This window comes from Sarcophilus harrisii, chromosome 1 (genome assembly GCF_902635505.1).
Source record: "Sarcophilus harrisii chromosome 1, mSarHar1.11, whole genome shotgun sequence".
Lineage (NCBI taxonomy): Eukaryota > Metazoa > Chordata > Mammalia > Dasyuromorphia > Dasyuridae > Sarcophilus > Sarcophilus harrisii.
In genome coordinates, this window is record NC_045426.1 from 344,738,556 (window position 1) to 344,764,321 (window position 25,766).

The window sequence follows — 25,766 nt, forward strand, 5'->3', positions numbered from 1 at the left end:
ATATTGAAGTGGTTTGCCATTTCCTCTACAACTCATTTTACACATGAGGAAACTGAGGCAAAGTAAGTTAAATGACTCATCCGAGGTCACCTAGCTAATAAGTGTCTGAGGAAGAAAAATGAGTTTTCCTGATTCAGGCCCAGTGCTCTATCTAGCTGCCCTGGCTTATTTACCAGTATTTCCTAATCAAATTCAAACACTACATAAACTCTTATTTGGGCATCAACAGTACCTTCTCGAGAGATCAAAACTTTTAAAGTGAGCCAAGTCTGTTCCTACAACCAGGAAATTCCCACAGACATCCAAGGAGCATGGGTTTCCCTCTGTCTCCGAAAACATTAGCAGCTGTTTGACAGTCCCCTGAGGAAAAAAGAAAAAGAAAAAAATCACTGCAGGAACTTAAAGAAGGGTGCTTTGTATTCTTATCAGTCAGTCAGGAAATTCCACTTCATTTGACTTTCTGGATACATAGGTTTTACTGTAAATATTCTACACTAAATATCTGGTAAAGGGATCTAGGTATGATATTTTTTGAAAATTAAGGCAATTCATTCCTCTCTTTAAAGATTAAGGTGAAGTAAAGCAACTCCTTTTTAAGGTGATTGATATTGTAACTCAGAGTTCATTTTAATTTGACCTCTGGATATATGTGTTTTAACAAAGATTACTAGAAAGTAATGAGAAAGGAGGAATTTTATATTTGCTTCAATTTCTTTTATCCATTGGAGTTCAATTTAGGTTCATATTGATGAGGGAACCCCAAAACTATCCTGACCTAGGGGAAGTCATGAGGTAAATGCTTGAGAAACTCCTTAAAGGGGAGAAATTCTCCTTGAACTCTGGAGAAACTCCTTTGGGAGAGGCTTGCCTCAGCAAATCAAGATAAATGGTTTCATTCTGTTATCTTGGTAAGCTATAGATCTCTATTGAATTGAAAAGTGGCTCAGGATCATTCCCAGTAAATGATCCCACTCTACTGGAAATTTAGGCTTGGGGGCTGTAAAGTTCTCTCTAAAACGTAATGTTCTCTGTTGAGCTTTTCTTGGGGGTCTCTGGAGGCAGCCTCTGTTTTAATTCAGTAATCACCACAAGTACAGATAGGTGTTAAAGTCCAAATCCTTTATTGTCCTTCACAGTCTTGTCTCCTTTCTTGGGGGCCCTGTTAGCTTTCTTAGAGGCCTTTCTCTCTCCTTGGTTCCCAGAGCTTGAGCTCCTGCCTGCCTTCTCTGGCTTCTGAATCTCTCTGAATCCAAAGGTTTGTGCTTCAGTCTTCAGCCACCACAAAGGTGGAAGATGGAATGAATCTGTCTGAGCCTCTGAGAGCTTCTAGTGCACTTGTCTTCTTTGGCCCTGAGAGCTTCTAGCTTATAAGCTCCACACTGAGTATACACCAATCATTATATCACTGGGAAACCATTATTTGTTGTAGAATTAAATCAATGCTAAACTATATTTAACCATTGTCTCCTCAATTCCACTTAGTACCTTGTTTCAAGTTCTGGCCCATAACATCTCCTTGTAGGATCAGATCAATCATACTGAACCATGATAAATTGGATAACTTTTGTCTCTATCAATTCCACTGATTTAATACCTTGTAAGAATCCTTTGTTTCAAGAGTTCTGGCCCATAACAGAGGACAGTGACAGCACCGAGGGAATCTTATTCTGTTGAAATTTCTGTCTCAGATTTCCTTATAAAAAACAGCAATTTTAAACTCATTCTTTGCAGAGACCCAAAAACAGAAATCATGCTAGGCCAAGAGACTTCTCCTTGGCACAGCTGCCTGTGAGGACCTCTGTCCCCTGAGAAGACACCCTTTTCTCAGCATTAACCCCTCTTTATCTCTCTGCCAGGACTCCTCTGCAAGACCTTTACTTCTCTGTGAGGATTTTGTCACTCGGAAGTCAGTCTCCTAGCAAAAGCTGACTTCTCATTGCCAATAAACTTCTTTTTGCCAGTCTAACTTTTCGGGTTCGTAAATTCTTTTACAAAGGACCTGAGCTGACCAGAAGAGGTTCCCCCAACTCTTTGTCCTGCACCAAACCTCATCAATATTATCCTAGCAATATTTATGTATGTTTCCTATGATCTTCTAGTATGACTGGATTTAGAATTTGTTTGAAACATTAGAAAATTTTTAAAAATCTACATCTCATTATCCTTTACACTATGACTTTTAATAGTATTTTATTTTTTTCTATTTATATGTAAAAATAATTTTACCATGCATTTTAAAGAAATTCTGAGTTCCAAATTTTTTTCTGCCTTTCCTAAGATGGGCCAGCATTTTGACATAGGTTATATATGTGCATTCATGTAAAACATTTTCATATTAGTTATGCTGTGAAAAAAAAGACTAAAAGAAAAAAGCTACAAAAAGGATAAAGGAAGTAATAGGCTTTGATCTGCAGTCATATTCTGTTAGTTCTTTCTCTGGAGGTTGACTGCAGTTTTCATCCTAGTCCTTTGAAATTATTTTAGATCTTTGCACTGCTGAGAATAGCTAAGTGGTTCATAGTTGGTCATTGTATAATGCTGTTGTTACTATGTACTATGTTCTCCTGGTTCTGCTCACTTCATTCACCATTAGTTTATGTAAATCTTTTTAGGTTTTTCTGAAATCCACCTGCTCAGCATTTCTTATAGTACAATTGTATTCTATTACATTCATATATCACAACCTGTCTGGCCATTTCCCAATTGATGGACATCCCCTCAATTAGCAATTCTTTGCTACCTCAAAAAGAACTACTATAAATATCAAATACCCCTTTCCCCCCCCCTCTTAAAAAAAAAATCTCTTGGGAGACGGAAATAGTAGTGCTATTGCTAGATCAAGACACAATTTGATTGACCTTTGACCAGAATTCCAAATTGTTCTCCAGAATGGTTAGATTGTTTACAACTCCACCAACAGATTAGTCTCAGTTTTCCCACATTTTCTCCAACATTTATCATTTTCTTTTTTTGTCATATATCTGCTATGAGGTGGCCATCTCAAGAGTTCCTTTAATTTGTATTTCTCTAATCAATAGTGATCAATAATCATGTTTATAGATAGCTTTTACTTCTCTTTCTGGAAACTACCTATTCATATTCTTTGACCACTTATCAATTAGGGAATGACTAGTATTCTTTTAAATTTGATTCAGTTCTCGATATATTTGAGAAATGAGGCCTTTATCAGAGATGCTTGCTGTAAAAATTGTTTCTCAACTTTCTGATTTCCTTCTAATCTTGGTTTGCACATGATTTAAAAAGTCTTTTATGTGCTTTTTTTATAATTGTTAATACAATGCATTTTCTTTATGTTTTATTTTATTTAGTAAGTAAGTGTCTGAGGCTGGATTTGAACTCAGGAAGATGAGTCATCTAGCTGCCCTGACTTATCTCCCAGTTTTCTATCTCCTAAGCAAGTTCAAATACTATATAAACTGTTATTTGGGTCTCAATAGTATATTCTGTAAAAAATAACCATATTTTTATGTCATGTTCCCTCTCTAACTTAGCCTCCCCACTTTCACCCCCCAGCAATGACGGGTTAGGACCCCAGATGGAAGGCTACTCCCACTCCCAGGAGTCTAGGGATGACCATAACACTATAGCTCATGAACTCTCACTTGTATGTAGCCCCTTAATATTCAGGCAACACACTCAATCAGCTTGTCATAAAAGCCAATTGCTCAAGTGTCTTAGCAAGAACAAGTTACAAGATGTGTTTCCCCAAACCTGGGCTATAGTATCTCCCCGATCCAACCTGTGAAGGAAGCATTCCCCAAAGGATGGTAACGAAGCATAGATGTGGGCAGCACCCAGTGGTTATGGTGTCTTGGGGCTCTGAACCATCTTTGTTTCTGGAGGAGTCTCATCCAGTTCTCTCTGGGGTACGTGAGGAGTGTCAGCAGGCCCCGGATGCTTGGCTGGCTAGCTCCTTCCTCCATGTGCAGCCTCACTGCTGCCTCTGGGCCGCGGGAGGAGGCTAAGTGCGGGGCATAGCTGCCTGCTGGCCTTCTCCAGGGCTCAGCCAGGGAGGGCCTTCAGGCACTAGGCAGGCACTACCAGACTGGCACAGACAGGACACTGAGTGCTGGACTGCAGCTTCCCCTGTCGGGCCAGACAGACTGCTGAATCGTTACCTTTCCTCAAGGCCTGGTTTCTGCTGAAGGGAGCATCTGTGGATTCTCTGGGCTTAAGTCTTTAAAGGACAACTATAGTCTGTATGCCTTCGAGCCTTCAAGTTCTCTTTTCAGCTGGGATATGAAAACTTTCCAACAAGATCCATGACATTTGGCAGAGGCCAACCTCCTCTTTCATCCATTCTGAGGTTTGTCACCTTAAGGCGGAGGATATGAAAGGTCTAGCCTCTCCTACTAAACAAACCATCGTGGTCAAAGGTGACTTCCTTCAGCAAGGAATTCCACTTTATTTGATGATGACCACCCCAAGTTTCAGATTCCTGTGGGATTTTATGCAGAGGAGTGTCTGGGCATAAAGCTACTGAAGTAGTTGGTGCTCTGGGGCAAAGTCATTATCTCCTACATAGCTGAACTATTCAAGCCTCAGACTATTTCTAGGGTGTAGAATGCTTGGCACCAGAAATAGCTTCCCCCTTATAATTTAATGCCTATTTTTGCCCATTACAGACATCTAGCCTTTTTGAAATCTAAAAAAGAAAAGCCATTCCATCTCCTTCACATTTTATGAGACTATCATAAAAAGAATAACATAAAAGCCAGAGATTATAGTAGTAAGAAAAATGCATAAGTGCTAAACACTTAATAATTACTAAGACTAAATGACCCAAATGATTTCCCTTCCCTAAACTGCTATCTAACATAGGCTGGTTCCAAAGAAAGTATAGTATCAGAAAGGTGAAGAAAGACTAATACGTCGATTAAAAAATTCTAGGTAAGCTAACATTTTCCAAGAGCATCAGGAACTAGAAGCAGTGCGGAGCATATTGGGAAAGTTTCATCCATTAGGTGAAGTTAGACTAAGGCTTCCACAGTGCAACCACACAAACTCTCAAGATGCCAACGTGTCCTTTCAAGGGGTTATATAAGCCTCTTATGGTCTCTTTTCCATCTTCTAAAAGTAGAAAACCACATGTTGTCCTTCCAAACGAATTAAATGCTATTTGGAATCATTAAACCCTGGTCACTGACTTAGCTATTTTTTGTGGGATCTAAGATCATAGTTTTCTTTCTTTTTTTTTATTACATCTTTTTATTTACAAGATATATGCATGGGTAATTTTTCAGCATTGAAAATTGCAAAACCTTTTGTTTCAATTTTTCCCCTCCTTCTCCCACCCCCTCCCCCAGATGGCAGGTAGACTAATACATGTTAAATATGTTAAAGTATATGTTAAATACAATATATATATATATATATATCCATATTTTGCTGCACAAGAAGAATTGGACTTTGAAATAATGTACACTTAATCTGTGAAGGAAGTCAAAAACGCAGGCGGACAAAAACAGAGGGATTGGGAATTCTATGTAGTGGTTCACGTTCATTTCCCAGAGTTCTTTTGCTAGGTGTAGCTGGTTCTATTCATTATTGAACAAATGGAACTGATTTGGTTCATCTCATTGTTAAGAGAGCCATGTCCATCAGAATTGATTTTCATATAGTCTTGTTGCCATATATAATCTCCTGGTTCTGCTCATTTCACTTAGCGTAGTTCATGTAACTCTCTCCAGGCCTTTCTGAAATCATCCTGCTGGTCATTTCTTATAGAACAATAATATTCATAACATTCATATACCACAACTTATTCAGCCATTCTCCAACTGATGGGCATCCATTCATTTTCCAGTTTCTAGCCACTACAAACAGGGCTGCCACAAACATTTTGGCACATACAGGTCCCTTTCCCTTCTTTAAGTATCTCTTAAGCCCAGTAGTAACACTACTGGATCAAAGGGTATGCACAGTTTGATAACTTTTTAAGGATAATTCCAAATCACTCTCCAGAATGGCTGAATGTATTCACAATTCCACCAACAATGTATCAGTACTGACTCAGCTTTTTGTGATTTTTATCTGAGACTGCCCCTAGATTAGGAGGACAGGTTAAGCATAACATATTATAATCATAGCAATGGAGACTGGAGAAGAGATATCAGAATCCTGAGACATCCATCAAGATTCTTAATCACCTCAATTCAGTGAGCAAGTACTCGATGTAAGCACCTGTCTGTTGTTGCTCCATATGGCAGTGAGAGTCAAACCTGTCTCATTACTGCCTCCACTTTAGTGGTGTGTTTTGTTAACAGTGAAAGGCACATATGGGAAAAAATACCTATCCCTGTACTGCCTGTGAAAGTTCAGATATGTAGATAGAAGGCAACGCCAAATATGGAGTTTAGAAACAGCTAAAAGTACAATTGACAGAGCACTGAGCCTGGAGTCAAGACATATCTGAGTTCAAACCTTGCCTCAAAAACATCACTTAAATGTGGTCTGCCTATAATTTCCTCAAATGTAAAGTGGGGTTCATAACAGCACTTACCTCTAATGGGTACTGTGAAGATCAAATGAAATAACAATGCTTACAATGCTTAATGCAATGCCTGGCCCATAAGAAAAGCTTAAAAAATTTTGTTCCTCCTCTCTTTTATTCCCTCAAGCATTGCCTTTCCTTTCAAAAATGAGCTGCTTTTTCGTGGTGACAAGGAAATGAAAACTGAATGGATGCTCAAAAGTTTGGAAATGGCTGAATAAGTTGTGGTCCATGGATATGAAGAAATATTATTGTTCCATTTCAGAAAAGTTTGGAAAGACTTGCAAGAAGTGATGCTGAGTTCAGTGAGCAGATTCAGGAGAACATTGTACACAGTAACAACAAGATTATGTGATCAACTTTGATGCACTTAGCTCTTTTCAACAATGAGATGATTCAAGGCAATTTCATTAGATGGGATGGAAAATGCTATCTGAATCCAGACTATGGAGACTGAATATGGACTGAGACAAAGCATATTATTTTCACCTTTTTGTTTGTTTGCTTTTTCTCTCTCTGAGATTTTTTCCTTTTGTTCTGATTTTTCTCTCACAATATGACAAATATAGAAATATATTTAAAATGACTAATTGCACATGTATAACCTAGATCCCACTGTTTACTGTTTTAGGGGGAGGATGAAAAAATTTGCAAGTCAAAATCTTATAAACTGAATATTGAAAACTTTCTTTGCAGGTAATTGGAAAAATAAAATACTATTGACGGGGAAAAAATTTAAAATCAAAAAAATAAATTCTTTCTTTCAAACCTCTAGTTCTGACCCAACCAGAATTCAGCCTCTCTCCTCCAATTTCTCACTGGACAAACAAAGCCAGACATTTCATGCTCAGCCAGAAGCACCAATTTAAAGGATATTAATATGTTGGGGGTTAGGAGAAGGAAGATCTGCTTTAGAAAACTTCCTACTTCAGAGCCAGAAGATATCTTCCCTTTCCACTAGGAAAGGCTACAGTCCTAGGACCAACTATTCTTTCAATCCTGACATTTAATTCTTTATAGAACCTAGAGGGTTCTTTTGCCCTACTATAGTAAACTGCTAACCAAAAAAAAAAAAAAAAAAAAAAAAAAGGTTAAGAGCTGATATTTTAAGGATCTGTGGTCATTTGTATTTTACAGAAAGCAAGTTTCTTATGTAACGCATAACTATGAGACAAAGGTGATTTTATAAACAGCAAGTGCAAATTAAAGATGAATGGATGCAAAACATAATTTACTGAAAAGAAATAGAGGTTTGTTTTGTCTAAAACAATCAAATATACATTTTAAAAATTGAAACATAAGATGAACTGGATATGAAAAAATATGAACAGTTTTTGGTACAATTCAGAAGTAAGTTTCCACTCTAATACTCTTTTATCAATACTTTCCACTTCCATCTTATCAGCAATTTACCTGCCAAGTGCGAACTTGAACTCGGTTTGGTTCCACTGTATAAACATTTTCTTCATGCATTGCCAGCACAGGAGACTCACATAAAAAGGAACCTTAAAAAAATAAAAATAGTATTTCAGAACTACAGTGATTAATTATTCAACATTTCTGTTTCTTTCTCTTTTGAATTATGGTACAATTACAATAGCATTATCAATCAGACTTTTAGGTAAGGACTGGATGAGATAATCTTTAAGGTCTTTCCCAACTCTGAGATTCCATATTTCTATTAGAATTTGTTGAAAACTGCTAGGTGCTATGATGGATATTAAAAATGTCCAAGAAATGTTCTAAGCCTTCAAACAGATTACAGTTTGGAAAGATAACTAGGGATATAGTTTTGTTAACAGTGGCCATGAAAGAGAAAAAAATACAAGGTGTCATAAAGTTAACTGAAATAAGGCAACAAATCTAAGTTAAGTATCGCTATATACAACTCAATTATTTCCAAAAAAAGAACTTTTAAATTTCTCTGGTTCTCTCAAACGAACACTACCCTGTGGTCTCCCAGTTTTTCAAACTCAGAAAAATCTATGACTTTTCACTTTACTTATCCCATCCATCCAACAAATATTGCTGTTTGTATCTTACAATAGCTCTCACATTTGATCTCTTCTCTCTAGTCCCTCAGTCACTTCAAGTTCTTAGAAGTTGTCAGATGATTACAGCATCTTACTAAGAAATCAGTTTCTCTGCCTCAAATATCCTACTTCTCCATTCCATCTTCTCCATGCCTGCCGTTAAGTGCACATTTGAACCATGTTACTTCCCTGTTCAAACAACTCCAATAGTTCCCTACATCTATAGAATAAAATATAAATTCTTTTTGGCTTTTAAATCTCCTCATAAATCTCACCCCAACCTATTATTTCAGTCTCATCAAACATTACTCCCTTTCTTGCATTCTAAAAATCCAGTGAAACTGGCCTTTCTTCTGTTCCTCATACTGAATCCTTCATCTCTGGTCTGCAGGCCTTGTCCTCCTTCTTGCTGGAAGTCACTCCTTTCTCATTTAGGCTTCACAGAAAATCTTCCTTCCTTTAAGATGCAGTTCATTCAAGCACCATCTCTTCAATAAAGCCTTTTCTGAGTCCCTTGATGACCAATTCTGTCTCTTTCTGTTTCTCTTTCTCTCCTTATATTTAATTACTTTGTATCTAGTATCTTGACATTTATTCTGTATGTATTTCCAGATGCACTTGTACTGATTAGCATGTAAGTTCCTTATAAGTAGTTGTTTCCTTAATTGTACCTATAACCTCAGTGTATAAGACACTGCCTGGCATATAGGTGTTTAATAAATTTTCTGACTATACTATAATATTCTAGATAATGCTTTGAATCCCAGAAGGACTTTCCAATTATTCCTATTAAGTTTTTTTTTATTTATTAGGTTTGTCCCAAATTTTTAGTCCATATAAATCTTTCAAGGACCTGGCTCTGGTGTTCAACATGTTAGCTATGGATTTAGGCTTTATGACATTTGAAAATTAGATAATCATACTATGTCTTCCTCCAAGTCATTCATAAAAATGTGAAGGAGCACTTGTTTAAAAACCCAGATCCTTAAGTTCTGTTTCGTACAATGTTGAAGACTATGTCTTCATATTTCTCATAGGACCTATCCAAATGCTTTGAATGGAGTAGATACTCAACTTATATATTTATTGAATCTATTAATACTTTATTATATGACAACTTTATTCATTCTTTCATGGACATGAGCCTTATCTCCCCAGTTATTTTCTCCATTTGCTTCCACTAAAGATATTTAAATCAGAGTCCAAAACTATTTACTGCTATATGAGACCAAGCAGAACAATTTTAATCTCTTTTTAACTTGGCTTGAAGGTAATTCCAATGTCTTCACTAAAACTTCTCTTCTTCAAGTGAATAAACATTGGCAATTCCTTTAGCCAATTTGAACATAGCATGGTACCCAGTCCTCTCACCATCCCATCTGCCCTTCTCAGGACATGTTTCAAGCAGTCAACATGCTTTCTAAAAAGGTGCCATCCAGAATGGAACTGTCCTCAGAAAATCATATTCCATGATTCATAGTCACATAGCATTAGGAAGATACCATTCGTTTGTCTTTCTAAGATTGGTTTTTGTAGTAGTGAGCAACTTGGATTACTAGAAATCCTCCAAATGAAATCTAGCTATATTTTTTTCTCCTGTCTAGTATTGTGCCTAGGTCACTGCCTATGTATAGCACATTTTCAAGATAGATATATCCTAATGGACTAATCATTAATTCAAAGGGACAAACACATGCTGTAATCTCAGCAACTTTAATTTTTCATTTTTTAAAAAAGCATGGATGATTTTAAAAGCCAGTATCTTCTAAATGAAATTAGTTTGGTTAGGCCAAATTAAATATGGATATCACTGAAGTAACAGATTAAATGCTGCTTCAAGACATGGTAAAATTAGTGTAATGTCATTTGTAATTAGGAAAATTTGAAGACCCTTGCTACCAGTTACAGTCCATTTGGATTTGGCTTAGGATATACTTCGTAATACTGTTAGATATCTTAGTAGAATACCTTTCCTATTTTATGACTTGCTTGAATTTTTATGTTGTTGACTGGATCAATGAACAAAATTATCTCCATGGTTGAATTTGTCATAAAATTCCCCCATTTGATTTTTAACAAATGTGTTTGGGAAGACTCTTTAAGTTTGCGTTTGTTTTACCAAATGCATATTTTAAAAAAAGTCAACAAACAATAGACATGAAGGAATATTATGCTGTCTTCTCCTCTGTGTTAGTTGTGTTATTATGAATACGCAATCATAAAAATATGTAATTTATGTATGATATGTAGAAAATCAACTGCAAAAAACTGTTTCCTTGATATATCTTTAATATGTATACATTGGACACACCCATAGAACATTCTCAGATATTTTGTAAAGATGGTAAACTGTTTTAGCACTCCCTGCTTTCTTAGTCACCTTTCAAAAATCATCTGAGGTCTTTTCTTCTCTTTTGGAAAAGATCTATTTTTGATATCTTAAAAATCAATTACTGTATGCCTTCAAAATTTTGTAAACTTCCAGAAATTAATATGGACTGCTTGCATTTTTGTTTTTCTTCCCAGGTGATTTTTACCTTTCCAAACCCGAATTTTCTTGTGCAACAAGAGAACTGTATAAATATATACACACATATTGTATTTAAGATATACTTTAACATGTTTAACATGTATGAGACCTCTCAGACCTGTGGAAGGGGAAGGACTTTATGACCAAAGCAGAACTAGAGATCATTACTGATCACAAAATAGAAAATTTCGATTATACCAAACTGAAAAGTTTTTGTACAAACAAAACTAATGCAGACAAGATTTGAAGGGAAGCAATAAACTGGGAAAATATTTTTACAGTCAAAGGTTCTGATAAAGGCCTCATTTCCAAAATATATAGAGAATTAACTCTAATTTATAAAAAATCAAGCCATTCTCCAATTGAAAAATGGTCAAAGGATATGAACAGACAATTCTCAGATGAAGAAATTGAAACTATTTCTAGTCATATGAAAAGATGCTCCAAGTCATTATTAATCAGAGAAATGCAAATTAAGACAACTCTAAGATACCACTACACACCTGTCAGATTGGCTAAGATGACAGGGAAAAAATAATGATGATTGTTGGAGGGATGTGGGAAAACTGGGACATTGATTCATTGTTGGTGGAGTTGTGAACAATCCAACCATTTTGGAGAGTAGTTTGGAACTATGCTCAAAAAGTTATCAAACTGTGCATACCCTTTGATCCAGCAGTGTTACTACTGGGATTATATCCCAAAGAGATTATAAAGAAGGGAAAGGGACCTGTATGTGCACGAATGTTTGTGGCAGCCCTTTTGTAGTGGCTAGAAACTGGAAACTGAATGGATGTCCATCAGTTGGAGAATGGCTGAATAAATTGTGGTATATGAAAATTATGGAATATTACTGTTCTGTAAGAAATGACCAACAGGATGATTTCAGAAAGGCCTGGAGAGACTTACACGAACTGATGCTAAGTGAAATGAGCAGGACCAGGAGATCATTATATACTTCAACAACAATACTAGATGATGACCAGTCCTGATGGATCAGGCCATCCTCAGCAACGAGATCAACCAAATCATTTCTAATGGAGCAGTAATGAACTGAACTAGCTATACCCAGAAAAGAACTCTGGGAGATGACTAAAAACCATTACATTGAATTCCCAGTCCCTATATTTATGCACACCTGCATCTTTGATTTCCTTCACAAGCTAATTGTACAATAATTCAGAGTCTGATTCTTTTTGTACAGCAAAATAATGTTTTGGTCATGTATACTTATTGTGTATCTAAGTTATATTTTAATATATTTAACATCTACTGGTCATCCTGCCATTTAGGGAGGGTGGGGGAAGTAAGAGGTGAAAAATTGGAACAAGAGGTTTGGCAATTGTTAATGCTGTAAAGTTACCCATGTATATATCCTGTAAATTAAAGGCTATTAAAAAAAAAAAAAAAAAAAAAAGGTAATGTTTTAGCTGATGAAGCAAAAGTTAAAATAAATGTGTCATTACAGACCTAAAACAGTTTATTATGAAAATGCTTTAATACTTAATCTGTGATTTTATCAATAAACAGTTCATATTTAAAAAAAAAAAATCAAGCCATTCTCCAATTGAAAAATGGTCAAAGGATATGAACAGACAATTCTCAGATGAAGAAATTGAAACTATTTCTAGTCATATGAAAAGATGCTCCAAGTCATTATTAATCAGAGAAATGCAAATTAAGACAACTCTAAGATACCACTACACACCTTTCAGATTTGCTAAGATGACAGGAAAAAATAATGATGATTGTTGGAGGGGATGTGGGAAAACTGGGACATTGATGCATTGTTGGTGGAGTTGTGAACGAATCCAACCATTTTGGAGAGTAGTTTGGAACTATGCTCAAAAAGTTATCAAACTGTGCATACCCTTTGATCCACAGTGTTACTACTGGGATTATATCCCAAAGAGATTATAAAGAAGGGAAAGGGACCTGTATGTGCACGAATGTTTGTGGCAGCCCTTTTTGTAGTGGCTAGAAACTGGAAACTGAATGGATATCCATCAGTTGGAGAATGGCTGAATAAATTGTGGTAGATGAATATTATGGAATATTACTGTTCTGTAAGAAATGACCAACAGGATGATTTCAGAAAGGCCTGGAGAGACTTACACGAACTGATGCTGAGTGAAATGAGCAGGACCAGGAGATCATTATATACTTCAACAACAATACTAGATGATGACCAGTTCTGATGGATCAGGCCATCCTCAGCAACGAGATCAACCAAATCATTTCTAATGGAGCAGTAATGAACTGAACTAGCTATGCCCAGAAAAAGAACTCTGGGAGATGACTAAAAACCATTACATTGAATTCCCAATCCCTATATTTATGCACACCTGCATTTTTGATTTCCTTCACAAGCTAATTGTACAATATTTCAGAGTCTGATTCTTTTTGTACAGCAAAATAACGTTTTGGTCATGTATACTTATTGTGTATCTAATTTATATTTTAATGTATTTAACATCTACTGGTCATCCTGCCATCTAGGGGAGGGGGTGGGGGGTAAGAGGTGAAAAATTGGAACAAGAGGTTTAGCAATTGTTAATGCTGTAAAGTTATCCATGCATATAACCTGTAAATAAAAGGCTATTAAATAAATTAACTAATTAATTAAAAAAAAAAAAACATGTATGAGACAGCTTGCCATCTAGGAGAAGGGGGTGGAGGGAAGGAAGGGAAAAGTTAGAACAGAAAGGATTGCAAGGGACAATGTTGAAAAAATACCCAGGCATATGTTCTGCCAATAAAAAACTATAATAAAATAAACAAATTAATTAATTTTTAAAATTATGTAAGTCCCAGGTCAGATTTCTTCTGTATGTATTTTGTTAGATTCAGATACTCTTCATGACTTTATCTTAAGTGCCACTGTCAATTCACAACACAGTCAGATTCCGAAAAGATATGTCAGGCTAAAAGATAGACTGAGTCTAACAAGATGAGTCTCTTTCTTTTTTTTTTATTATACCTTTTTATTTACAAGTTATATGCATGGGCAATTTTACAGCATTGACAATTGCCAAACCTTTTGTTCCAATTTTTCCCTTCCTTCCCCCATCCCCTCCCCCGATGGCAGGTTGACCAATACATGTTAAATATGTTAAAGTATAAATTAAATACAATATATGTATACATGTCCTAACAGTTATTTTGCTGTACAAAAAGAATAGGACTTTGAAATAGTGTACTATTAGCTTGTGAAGGAAATCAAAAATGCAGGTGGACAAAAATAGAGGGATTGGGAATTCTATGTAATGGTTCATACTCATCTCCCAGAGTTCTTTCGCTGGGTATAGCTGATTTAACAAGATGAATCTTATAAGGGAGTGAAAGTCAAGTTCTACATTTGAGTTAAAAAAATCAACTGCCCAAGGACAGCCTAGGGAAGGTATAACTTGATATCAGCACATATGAAAAAGTGCTGAAGTTGCTTCTCTATAACACAGATGAGTTTATAGCAATATCAAAAGTTCTCTTTCATTTTGTCTATTGGTTGTCCTTTCACTTTCATCTACAAATATTCTTGGGGTTCTTTCATGTCAAGCTCTTTGCAATTACATTTTCCTCTTTATTGATTTACATGGTTTTGTGAGGTAATGCCACCCCAAATTTTCCATTATGTTCTTCCATGTTTTCTAATTAAGCACATTCTCTGAACTGGTATTGCCCTTAGTTGCCAAATGACTCTGCTAGGCAAGAAGGGTTCTCCAATTTTTTTTGGCCTTTTTGTTGTAGTTTTACCTCTCTAAGAAATGCTGATGATAAGAATCTATGATTTGACTTTTGATCATTTCCTATTATACAAAGTCAATTGTTCTGTTTATGTCAACAAAGAACTTTTGTTTTCTTCTCATCCTATTATTTATTCCAATTAGGTATAGATTTTTACCTTAACAGTAGATATTTTGACTGTTCATAGACACTGATTCTGAACTGACTGCTGTGTCTACAATCAATTGTTTTCTCTTAATCTATAGTCAATGTTATCATTTGGTTTTTAACATATTCATAACTTTCCTTGAAGAATGCATTAATTAAAACAAATATGAGGTTCCATCTCACAACCCAATAGACTGACAAAGATGATAAAAAATGAAAATAGTAGCTCTTGGAGGGGCCATAGAAAAACAAGAATATTACTATATTGTTGGAATGCTATGAATTAATCCAATCATTTTGAAAAGTAAGTTGAAGTGGCACACTAAATAAAAGTCACTAACCTTTGCATACCCTTTGACCCAGAAATAACTAGTAGGAGTTCATACTTCCAAAGAGATAGGAAATTGAGAGATAGGGCTGATATGTACAAAAATAATTAAAGCATCATTATTTTATTGTAACAAAATGGATCAGAAACCAAGTAGGTAGCCATCGATTTGAAAAATGGCTGAATGTAATGGGATATTTTTATTATAACTTTTTGTTATCCAACTTCAAGTAGCCTCTCCTCACAACAAGCAGTATTTTCCCCTCCCTTACTCTTCACAGAAACAACTCCAAACCTGCTTTTTTCTTTTTAAGCCTCTCTGTTCCCTGTCCCACCTTAGCTAAGAATTTTGCTTTTCTAGTAAATTTAGGTCATTTGATATGAACTTTTCCTCTTCCCTTATTTCAAAATCTCTGACATCATCCCCTGCACTTTTCTCTTATGTAAAGATAATAATTCGAGTACAATCACTCTCAACTTTGTCAGAAAGATAAAATAATTAGTTTGGAACTTTATTCACTTTCGAAAAGAAATGTACCTTACCAGCATTTCGTAATGAAGCTCCAGAGGGCTCAAATATAGCAATTTGTTTCCCATTCCAGACTGCAACAGCATCCTGAAAAGAATAATTCAGGAAAAAAATTTAAAGTGCAATTCTGCCCTTACATTGGAAATTTTTTTTATCTCTATGGTTTGATAATTTCTTTCCATTCTTTGTCTTTTTATTTGTGTATCCTCATGCATATAACAGAGACAAAGACTGGGTTTACATTATTCAAAATAGCCTCACCTTTTTAATATAACTTTCAGTGCAGAGATGATAGATTATCTGTGTGTCTATGAAAAGATGCTAACTGAGAGCATGAGTGGAGTTGGGAATGGCCATTGTCATTCTTAAAGAAAATAATACTCCTCCTGGGAATCTATTCTAAATTGAATTGCTCCATTTAATTCAAGATGAAGGGTTACTCTTATTACCTTGGTGGCAAAAGTTCCACTGATGTGCATCTCTGTGCGCAGGCTATATGTCATTCCGGTGAAGAAGAAGGTCACGTTCAGGAGATTCGGTGATACTTGAACCACTGCCACCTGCTGGTGAAAGTGGGACGACATTGCCTGCTCACTGAGGATGACCACAGAGCTGAGGCTGTTCACTGCCAGAAGGTTCTTCCTGGAGCCCCACTGCATTTGAATAGTGAAAGACAAAGATGAGGAATTTGAAAAAGAACAGAGAGATAATAAGGGGAACATGCTTTATGCCTAACATCTATAGTTAATAAATAATTTTCTAGTGATTAGAAAAGTCAGATTTGCTGACATTTACTCCAATCTCAGGATAACCAAGAAGTTTACCCTAGAAAAATTGTTTCTTGATTTTAAAGCATAAACATAAAAGCAGTTGAAAAAAACCCTAAGTAATGATGAAAGGATTCCTTTGACTTCAATACACTGATAGATACTCCTAGAGAAAATAAGCATTTGTTTATTTGTTCATTATAAGAATAAAGCCTTACTCTGTGCCAGGTACTGTGCTAGGTACTTTACTAATATAAGCTTATTTCAACCTCATAAAAACTTTAGGAGGTAGCTGCTATTTTTATTCCCATTTTTACAGGTGAATAGACTGAGGCAAACAGAGGTCAAGTGACTTGCTGAAGTTCATTGAATCAGAATAAAATAAGCTTTTATGTCTAAAAAAATATTATTTCATAAGAAATCTCTTTATTTTATAACTGCTATTCTATCTATCCGGTAACAGCTTATACACAAGTTACAGAATGTACATTTCTGATCTCAAGAAAGGAGTCATTTGTAGACAAACAACTAGGCAAACTATATATTCTTTTAAAAAAAAATCTTTAAAATGTCTCTTAAATTTTACATCTATAAGACCGTGGATATACAAAGATGTAACTGAATTCTTAATCAGTAAAATAATATCTTTGATGTATATAATATTTCAATTTTGTACAGAAACTACATTGTTGATGAAAAATTCCTTTGTTTAGTCTCCTACAAAATATGGTCACAAATGCTTATCAAAATCTTAAGCACATGCTAACGTAAATTTTCTTTCTGCTTCATAAATGTTATAAATAATGGTACTATTATATCCATGTAACAATTAAAAAGGTTGTGATTTGAAATTTTAATTTCTTCAGCTTTTTAAGGAACCTAACTCAGATGGGTTGCCTCCTCAAATCAGGACTAAATATTGTCCTTTGTATTTAAATGTATATAACTTAACCCTTTTTATGTTGTGGATCCCTGTGGAAGTATGGCAAAGCGTACAGATCACTTCTCAGAATGTCTTTAAATGAATAAATAAAATCCACAAAATTAGAAAGGAAACCAATTGTCCTTTGAAATTCACTTATCAAAATATCTTTAAAAGTTCATGTATTCAGGTTAAGAATCCTTAATTTAAAATCATCCACATAGATTATCTAACACAATATGCTCTCCAGGGGTCCTCAAACTACAGCAGCAGGCCAGATGCGGCAGCTGAGAACATTTATCCTCCTCACTCAGGGCTATAAAGTTTCTTTATTTAAAGGCCCACAAAACAAAGGTTTTGTTTTTATTATAGTCCGGCCCTCCAACAGTCTGAGGGACAGTGAACTGGCCCTCTATTTAAAAAGTCTGAGGGACCCCTGCAGTCTAAACAATGGGAAGGGGTCAAAAGGAAATCTGGGAAATTTAGCTTTAATTATAGGGGTTCAAGTGTCTAATAGACTCTTGGATTTTGTCAAATTATTTTCCCTGTTGTCAGTCATCCACAGAATAGAATCGTTTCATATATTTTCACCTTTATCTCATAATCCATTAATGAGTATTATATTTCATCAATATAATAGAAGATGAAGTCAAATCAAGAGGTTAAAAATAGGAATGAATGTCTACAAATTTGAATATAATTAAATTCTAAATCTCTGGCTTAAGTTCTTCCTAGTTTTAAAAGACAAACTCCTTGAAGGATCTAAGTTTTTAAAATTTTTTTCAGAAGCAAATTGCTCTCAGGATTTAAAGGGTTATCAAAAATCATATGACATAAAACATCTTTCCTCTGTTGTGGAGTTGTACAAGCTTGAAGGAAAAGAGACTACTTAACTCAGTTTCCTTCATGGCAGCTTCCAGGATACTCTCCTTCCTTCCTCAATGAATTTAATGCCTATCTCCAACTCCTATTTTCATTGCTAGGGGACTGCAACATAAATATTGATATTCCCTAAAACACTCTCAGTTTATCAAATCTCCTTAAACATCCCAAGACACTGTTTTACCACACTTCCCCAGTTGAGAATTCTACCTCTTATTTTACTAAAAAACAAACAAACAAACCTGAAATCATTCCCCAAAAGCTACTTTTTCTCCCCTCCTCCTAATCTCATATCACTTAGATGCCTTCTGCCACTATTTCCTTCATTCCTCAGGTTCATATGAAGAGTTTGTCTTTCTTCTTCCTACACCGAGATGTTATTTGAGAACAAAGGACAACCACCAACACCTACTCAGTCCGATTTACTTTGTGATCCCACTATATTGCCCTCCTGTCTGTTCATTGTATAAGAAAAGCCACCTTCCAATTGTATATTTTCACTGACTTATTCATGTGCCTAGAATTCTCTCCCTCTTTGTTTCCACCTCTTGCCTTCCTTGGCTTTCTCAAGTCTTAGCTAAAATGCCATCTTTTTAAAGAAGTTATTCTATGTTTCCCTTAATACTACTATCTTATGTCTGAAATTATCTCCAAATTATCCTGTGTTATATCTTATATATACATAGTTATTTACATGTTGTCTTTCCCATTAAACTAACTAAATGCTCCTTAAGGCCATGGATTGTCTTTTGCCTCTCTTTCTACCCCCAATGCATAACACAGTATCTGGCACCAAATTGGTGCTTTAAAATGTTTTTTTACTTGACTATTGGCATCACTTGATCAATCTCAGTTTTGCATTTTCATTTCAACTAGCAAAAAAAAAAAAAATCTCCAGGGTTGACCATTTACCTCATTCTGCCAGTATCTAGAAAATTTGAAAACTGTGTTTTGATAATTTTTTGAAGGGGGAAGATGGTGGTGATGGGGAGTTGGGAGGACATGGAACATATACATGAAGACATTCAGAAAGAATTATTAAAAGGAAGAGCTTAAACTACATTCTGGTTAGTTAAAAATTTTATAGAGTGATTTGCATAGGAATTATTAATTGTGAAATTAAAATTTATTTCATCTTCAAGGAGTTATGTTTTTAAATGGAATAACTTGAAAAAAAAATATCCTTTATCTTAAACATGTAGACTGAAAATAAACATTTCAATGACCTTTATCTGAGTGATATTCCCTTCCAATTCAGTTGGGGTTTGCAGAGTCCACTTGTCCTTGCCTTCCAGGACCTGAGAGTTCTGGTTGCTGACTGGCACTTTCTTCCACATAGCAACTTGCCCTTTATTGGTACCTGCTGCCAGAAGACCTGAGGTTAAAAAAAGTTAGTTAAAAAATTAAGCATAAGGGAAAAATGCAAACAAAGTAAATGGAAGTGGAAGTCAAGAATACTACTACTGATCTCATGAAGTTGTTTCAAAGATGACACACTACTGACAGCCATCATTAGCAGTCCTTACTTTGCCACAAGCTAGGTTTGAGATCCTAAACAAGTCATTTCCCCTCTTTGGTTTCAGTTCTCTTAACTATGAAATGAAGAGATCAGATCAGATTATTTTAAATATTTCTTCCAATTCTAAATTTCTGTTGTTCTAGAACTCTTAAGATGACAACTCATTGTTTCAATAAATGATATTTTTATTAACAATTCTTGAAGAGGGGACCCCAAAACTCTGAAAATCCTTGAAGGAGAAAATCTCCTTCAACTCCATTCCTCGGGGCCTGCAAACATTTTCACCCTTGTTATCTTGAGTGGGGTCAGCTCAGTCCTGAAACTCATAGAATTCAATTCAAATTCCAGCTCAAGCTGAAACCCAGCCATGAGCCAACTTGGGGCTCCACCCACGAGCCCCCTTCAGCTTGTAGCCAAAGCCCCCTATTATAAAAGAGCCAATCTAAAATCCTGTCTTTGCAGAGATTCCAAACCTGCCATGCTATGCCATGCAAACCTCTGCCCATTGGAACAATATTCTTTTCTAGTGCCATACTCTCTTTATCCTCACCTATTTCCCTAACCAGACTTTATATCTCTGTGTCAGGATTTCTAACCTTACTACCAATCCCCATGATAAACCTCTTTTATCAATCTAGGTTTTTGGGTCTGTAAATTCCTTTACATTCTCTTTACATTCCTTTAAATCTCTGCACCACCAGAAGGGAGTCCCCAAAACTCCCTAGCCTTGCACTGAATTCCAAGGAGTTTCAGGGGAGCCAAACCTTTCCATTTGGTTCCCTGAACGCCAAACCTGGCACTATTCCTTATCATTTAACTCCCTGACCACCAGAAACCCTCATTTCATTTTGGTTCCCTATATCTAGACCTTATCATTTGGTTCCCTACTAAAGGGAATCCCAAACCTAAACCTCATTATGATGATTTCAGAGAGGCCTGGAGAGACTTTCATGAACTAAAGCTAAGTGAAATGAGCAGAACCAGGAGATCATTGTACAGGGCAACAAGATTATACGATGATCAATTCTGATAGATCCGGCTCTTTTTAACAGTGAGGTGATTCAGACCAGTTGCAATGATCTTGTGATAGAGACCCATCTGCACCCATAAAGAGAGGACTATGGCAACTGAGTGTGGATCACAACCTAGTGTTTTCACTCTTTTTTGTTGTTGTTTGCTTGCTTTTTGTTTTCTTTCTCATTTTTTCCCTTTTTGATCTAATTTTTCTTGTACAGTATGATAAGTGTACAAATATCTATAGAAGAACTACACATGTTTAACATATATTGGATTACTTGCCATCTAAGGGATGGGGTGGAGATAAGGGAAGGAAAAAAATTCAGAACAAAAGATTTTGCAAGGGTGAATGTTGAAAACTATGTATATATTTTGAAAAAAAAACTAAAAAAAAATTCTGATCACCTGGATCAAATATTTTCTTAGTGAAAAATGTAGAGGGACTGGAAGAACTATTGACAAGAAAGCTAATAATTAGAATTAGAATCCTAACATTTCAGAACTGGAAGGAACCTAAGAGGTCATCTAATTTCTTGGTATTATTTATGAGGTTCAGAAAATGGACATGACTTATTAGTCATAAAATTTGAACCCCAAACCCCAAAATAATTTGATTCTTAGTCCAGTGGTCTAATATTGATATAAGTACTAAAGTTTTATATATATACATATATATGTAATATTTTATTTTTTCTCCAATGACATGTAAAAATGATTTTTAACATTAAAAAAAAAAGTTTTGAGTTCCAAATTGATACCACAAGCAAATCAAGGGAGCATGGAATAGATTACCTCTTAGATGTATTGTTTTTTTTTTCTACCACATATAGTTATTTTATTTTTTTATATTTTTTTAATTAAATAACTTTTTATTGACAGAACCCATGCCAGGGTAGTTTTTTTACAACATTATCCCTTGCACTCACTTCTGTTCCGATTTTTCCCCTCCCTCTCCCCAAAGATGGCAAGCAGTCCTATACATGTTAAATAGATTACAGTAGATCTTGGATACAATATATGTCTGCAGAACCAAACAGTTTTCTTGTTGCTTAGGGAGAATTGGATTTAGAAGGTATAAATAACCTGGGAAGAAGAACAAAAATGCAAGCAGTTTACATTCATTCCTAGTGTTCTTTCTTTGGGTGTAGCTGCTTCTGTCCATCCTTGATCAATTGAAACTAAGTTAGATCTTGTCTTTGTTGAAGAAATCCACTTCCATCAGAATACATCCTCATACAGTATCGCTGTTGAGGTATATAATGATCTCCTGGATCTGCTCATTTCGCTCAGCATCAGTTCATGTAAGTCTCGCCAATCCTCTCTGTATTCGTCCTGCTGGTCATTTCTTACAGAACAATAATATTCCATAACATTCATATACCACAGTTTACCCAACCATTCTCCAATTGATGGGCATCCATTCAGTTTCCAGCTTCTGGCCACTACAAACAGGGCTGCCACAAACATTTTGGCACATACAGGTCCCTTTCCCTTCTTTAGTATTTCTTTGGGGTATAAGCCCAGTAGAGACACTGTTGGATCAAAGGGTATGCACAGTTTGATAACTTTTTGGGCATAGTTCAAATTGCTCTCCAGAATGGCTGGATGTATTCACAATTCCACCAACAATGTATCAGTGTCCCTGTTTTCCCACATCCACTCCAACATTCTGCATTATCTTTCCCTGTCATTCTGGCCAACCTGACAGGTGTATAGTGGTATCTCAGAGTTGTCTTAATTTGCATTTCTCTGATCAATAGTGATTTGGAACACTCTTTCATATGAGTAGTAATAGTTTAATTTCATCATCTGAAAATTGTCTGTTCATATCCTTTCACCATTTATCAATTGGAGAATGGCTGATTTCTTATAAATTAGAGTCAATTCTCTATATATTTTGGAAATGAGTCCTTTATCAGAACCTTTGACTGTAAAAATGTTTTCCCAGTTTATTGTTTCCCTTCTAATCTTGCCTGCACTAGTTTTGTTTGTACAAAAACTTTTCAATTTGATATAATCAAAATTTTCAATTTTGTAGTCAATAATGATCTCTAGTTCTTCTTTGGTCATAAATTCCTTCCTCTTCCACAGGTCTGAGAGGTAAACTATCCTATGTCTTCAATTTATTTTGATCTCATTCTTTATGCCTAGATCATGAACCCATTTGACCTTATCTTGGTTCGGATTAAGTGTGGGTCAATGCCTAGTTTCTGCCATATTAATTTCAATTTTCCAACAATTTTTGTCAAATAATGCATTCTTATCCCAAAAACTGGGGTCTTTGGGTTTGTCAAACACTAGATAATTAAGGTTATTGGCTGTTTTGTCCTTTGAACCTAACCTATTCCATTTATCAACTAGTCTATTTCTTAGCCAATACCAGATAGTTTTAGTAACGCTGCCTTATAATTAATTTTAGATCTGGTACAGCTAGGCCACCTTCATTTGATTTTTTTTCATTAATTCCCTTGAAATTCTTGACCTTTTGTTTTTCCATATGAACTTTGTTGTTATTTTTTCTAGGTCATCAAAACAGTTTTTGGGAAGTCTGATTGGTATAGCGCTAAATAAATAGATTAGTTTAGGTAGATGTATTGTTAAGGGAAGAATTTAGGATCAAACAAGGGACAGAGACCATTAAAAATGTAAAATGAAAAATTATGTTATTAAATTAAAAAGGGTTTTGAAAAAATAAAACCAATGCAACCAAAATTACAAGGAAAGAAGAAAACAGGAAAAAAAATTATAGCAAGTACTGATAAAGGCCTCATTTCTAAAATATATAAAGAGCTGAGTCAAACTTCTAAGAATACAAATCATTCCCCAATTGAGGGAGGGAGGAAGGAAGGAAGGAAAAATGAAGGCGCGAGGGAGGGAGAAAAAAGTTAAGAAGGAAGGAGAGAGGGAGGGAGGGAGGGAGGGAGGGAGGAAGAGGGAAGAGAGAAGATTGATACTTCAATCCGTATTCAGTCTCTATCAGTTCTTTCTCTGGAAGGGGACAGCATTTTTCTTCACGAGTCCTTTGGAATTATCTTGGATCATTGTATTACTGTGAACAAGCTAAGTCATTCACAGGAGTTAGTTATATAATATTGATGTTATTCTGTACTAGTTCTGCTCACTTCATTATGAATCAATTCATGTCTTTTCATGTTTTTCTAAAATTATCCTTTTCATCATTTCTTATAGCATAGTAATATTCCATTATAATCATATCCCCCAACTTTAGTTTTTCTCCAACTAATGGGAATATTTAATTTCCTATTATTTTCCACCACATAAAGAGCAGCTATAAAAATATACATAGTTGTATATTTTTATACAATTATGTCCTTGTTTTCCCTTTCTTAAAAATATCTTTGGGATACAAACCTAGTAGTGATATTGCTGGATGAAAGGGTATGTAGTTTCTTAGCTTCTTTGGGCAGAGTTTTAAATTGCTCTCTAGAATGGTTAGATCAGCATCTCCCAGTTTTCCTACATTCCATCCAATATTTATCATTTTCCTTTTTGGTCACATTAACCCATCTGATAGATATGAGGTGGTACGCTGAAGCTGTTTTAATTTACATTTCTCTAATTAATAGTGATTTAGAGCATTTTTTATATGACCATACATAGTTTTGATTTCTTTGTCTAAAAATGACCTGTTCATATGTTTTGAGCATTTTATCAAGTGGGAAATGACTTATATTCTTAGAAGTTTGACTCAGCTCTTTATATATTTTAGAAATAAGGCCTTTATCAGTACTTGCTATAATTTTTTTTTCAATTTTCTTCTTTTCTTCTAATTTTGGTTGCATTGGTTTTATTTTTACAAAACCCTTTTAAATTTAATGACATAATTTTTCATTTTACATTTTTAATGGTCTCTTTCCTTGTTTGGTCCTAAATTTCTTCCCTTACAACAGATCTAAGAGATAATCTATTCCATGCTCCCTTCATTTGCTTGTGGTATCACTTTTTATGTCTAAATCAAATATCCACTTTGACTATACCTTGATACAAAATGGGAGATGTTGGTCTATACCTAGTTTTTGCCATACTGTTTTCCAGTTTTCCCAGAAATTTTTGTTAAATAGTGAGCTTTTGTCCCAAAAGCTAGATTCTTTGGGTTTATCAAAATTAAATTACTATGGTCATTTACTACAATATACTGTGTATTTAATCTATACTACTCATCCACTCTAATTCTTAGCCAGTATCAAATTGTTTTGGCGATTATTACTTTATAAATCAGTATGAGATCTGGTATACCTAGACCATTTTCCTTCACATTTTTGTTCGATTCCCTTGATATTCTTGACATGCTATTCTTCCAGATGAATTTTTTAATATCTAGCTCTATAAAATAAATTTTTGGTAGTTTAATTGATATGGCACTGACTAAGTAAATTAGTTTTATATAATACTTTGAAAGCTTCTCCATGTGAACCTCTTAAGTGGCTGAGTTTTTTTAAAGAAGCTGAGTTTTAAAATGGCATTGCATCCATGTGCCAACCACATATTTTATTCTTTGAAGTTATAGACAATTATTTCTATTAAGTTTTTTGTAGTCCTTGAACTTTTGAGGATATACTCTACTTAAAGGCAACTAAGATATCAATAAAAATTTGAGCATGTCTGTATTATTGCATATAATACATATCATCTCAAAAGTGTTTGTGAAGTTTAAGGCTTAAAAATTACTATACTGAATGTTATATATAAATATCAAATATTTCCATGCTATGCCAAAAGTAGTAAAGATTATGATCCAACTAAAAATCTATAAAAAAACAACTCAGAAAATTAGTAGATTTTTCTTGTACTAGCAATCCTATTCTCAACAGAA

The 25,766-nt window shown here is 35.1% G+C and overlaps 1 protein-coding gene across 3 annotated transcripts in view; it reads right to left on the reverse strand.

Annotated features, from left to right (window-relative positions):
* IFT140 (intraflagellar transport 140) overlaps window positions 1-25,766 on the reverse strand; it is a 198,496-nt gene that overhangs the window by 130,589 nt on the left and 42,141 nt on the right. For all 3 annotated transcript variants that reach the window (XM_031945786.1, XM_031945784.1, XM_031945785.1), the window contains exons 9-13: window positions 19,623-19,771; window positions 16,275-16,478; window positions 15,840-15,912; window positions 7,928-8,019; window positions 233-360 (exon numbers count right to left, since the gene is read on the reverse strand). In XM_031945786.1, coding sequence (XP_031801646.1) covers window positions 233-360; window positions 7,928-8,019; window positions 15,840-15,912; window positions 16,275-16,478; window positions 19,623-19,771 — 646 coding nt within the window. The remainder of the gene's footprint in view (window positions 1-232; window positions 361-7,927; window positions 8,020-15,839; window positions 15,913-16,274; window positions 16,479-19,622; window positions 19,772-25,766) is intronic.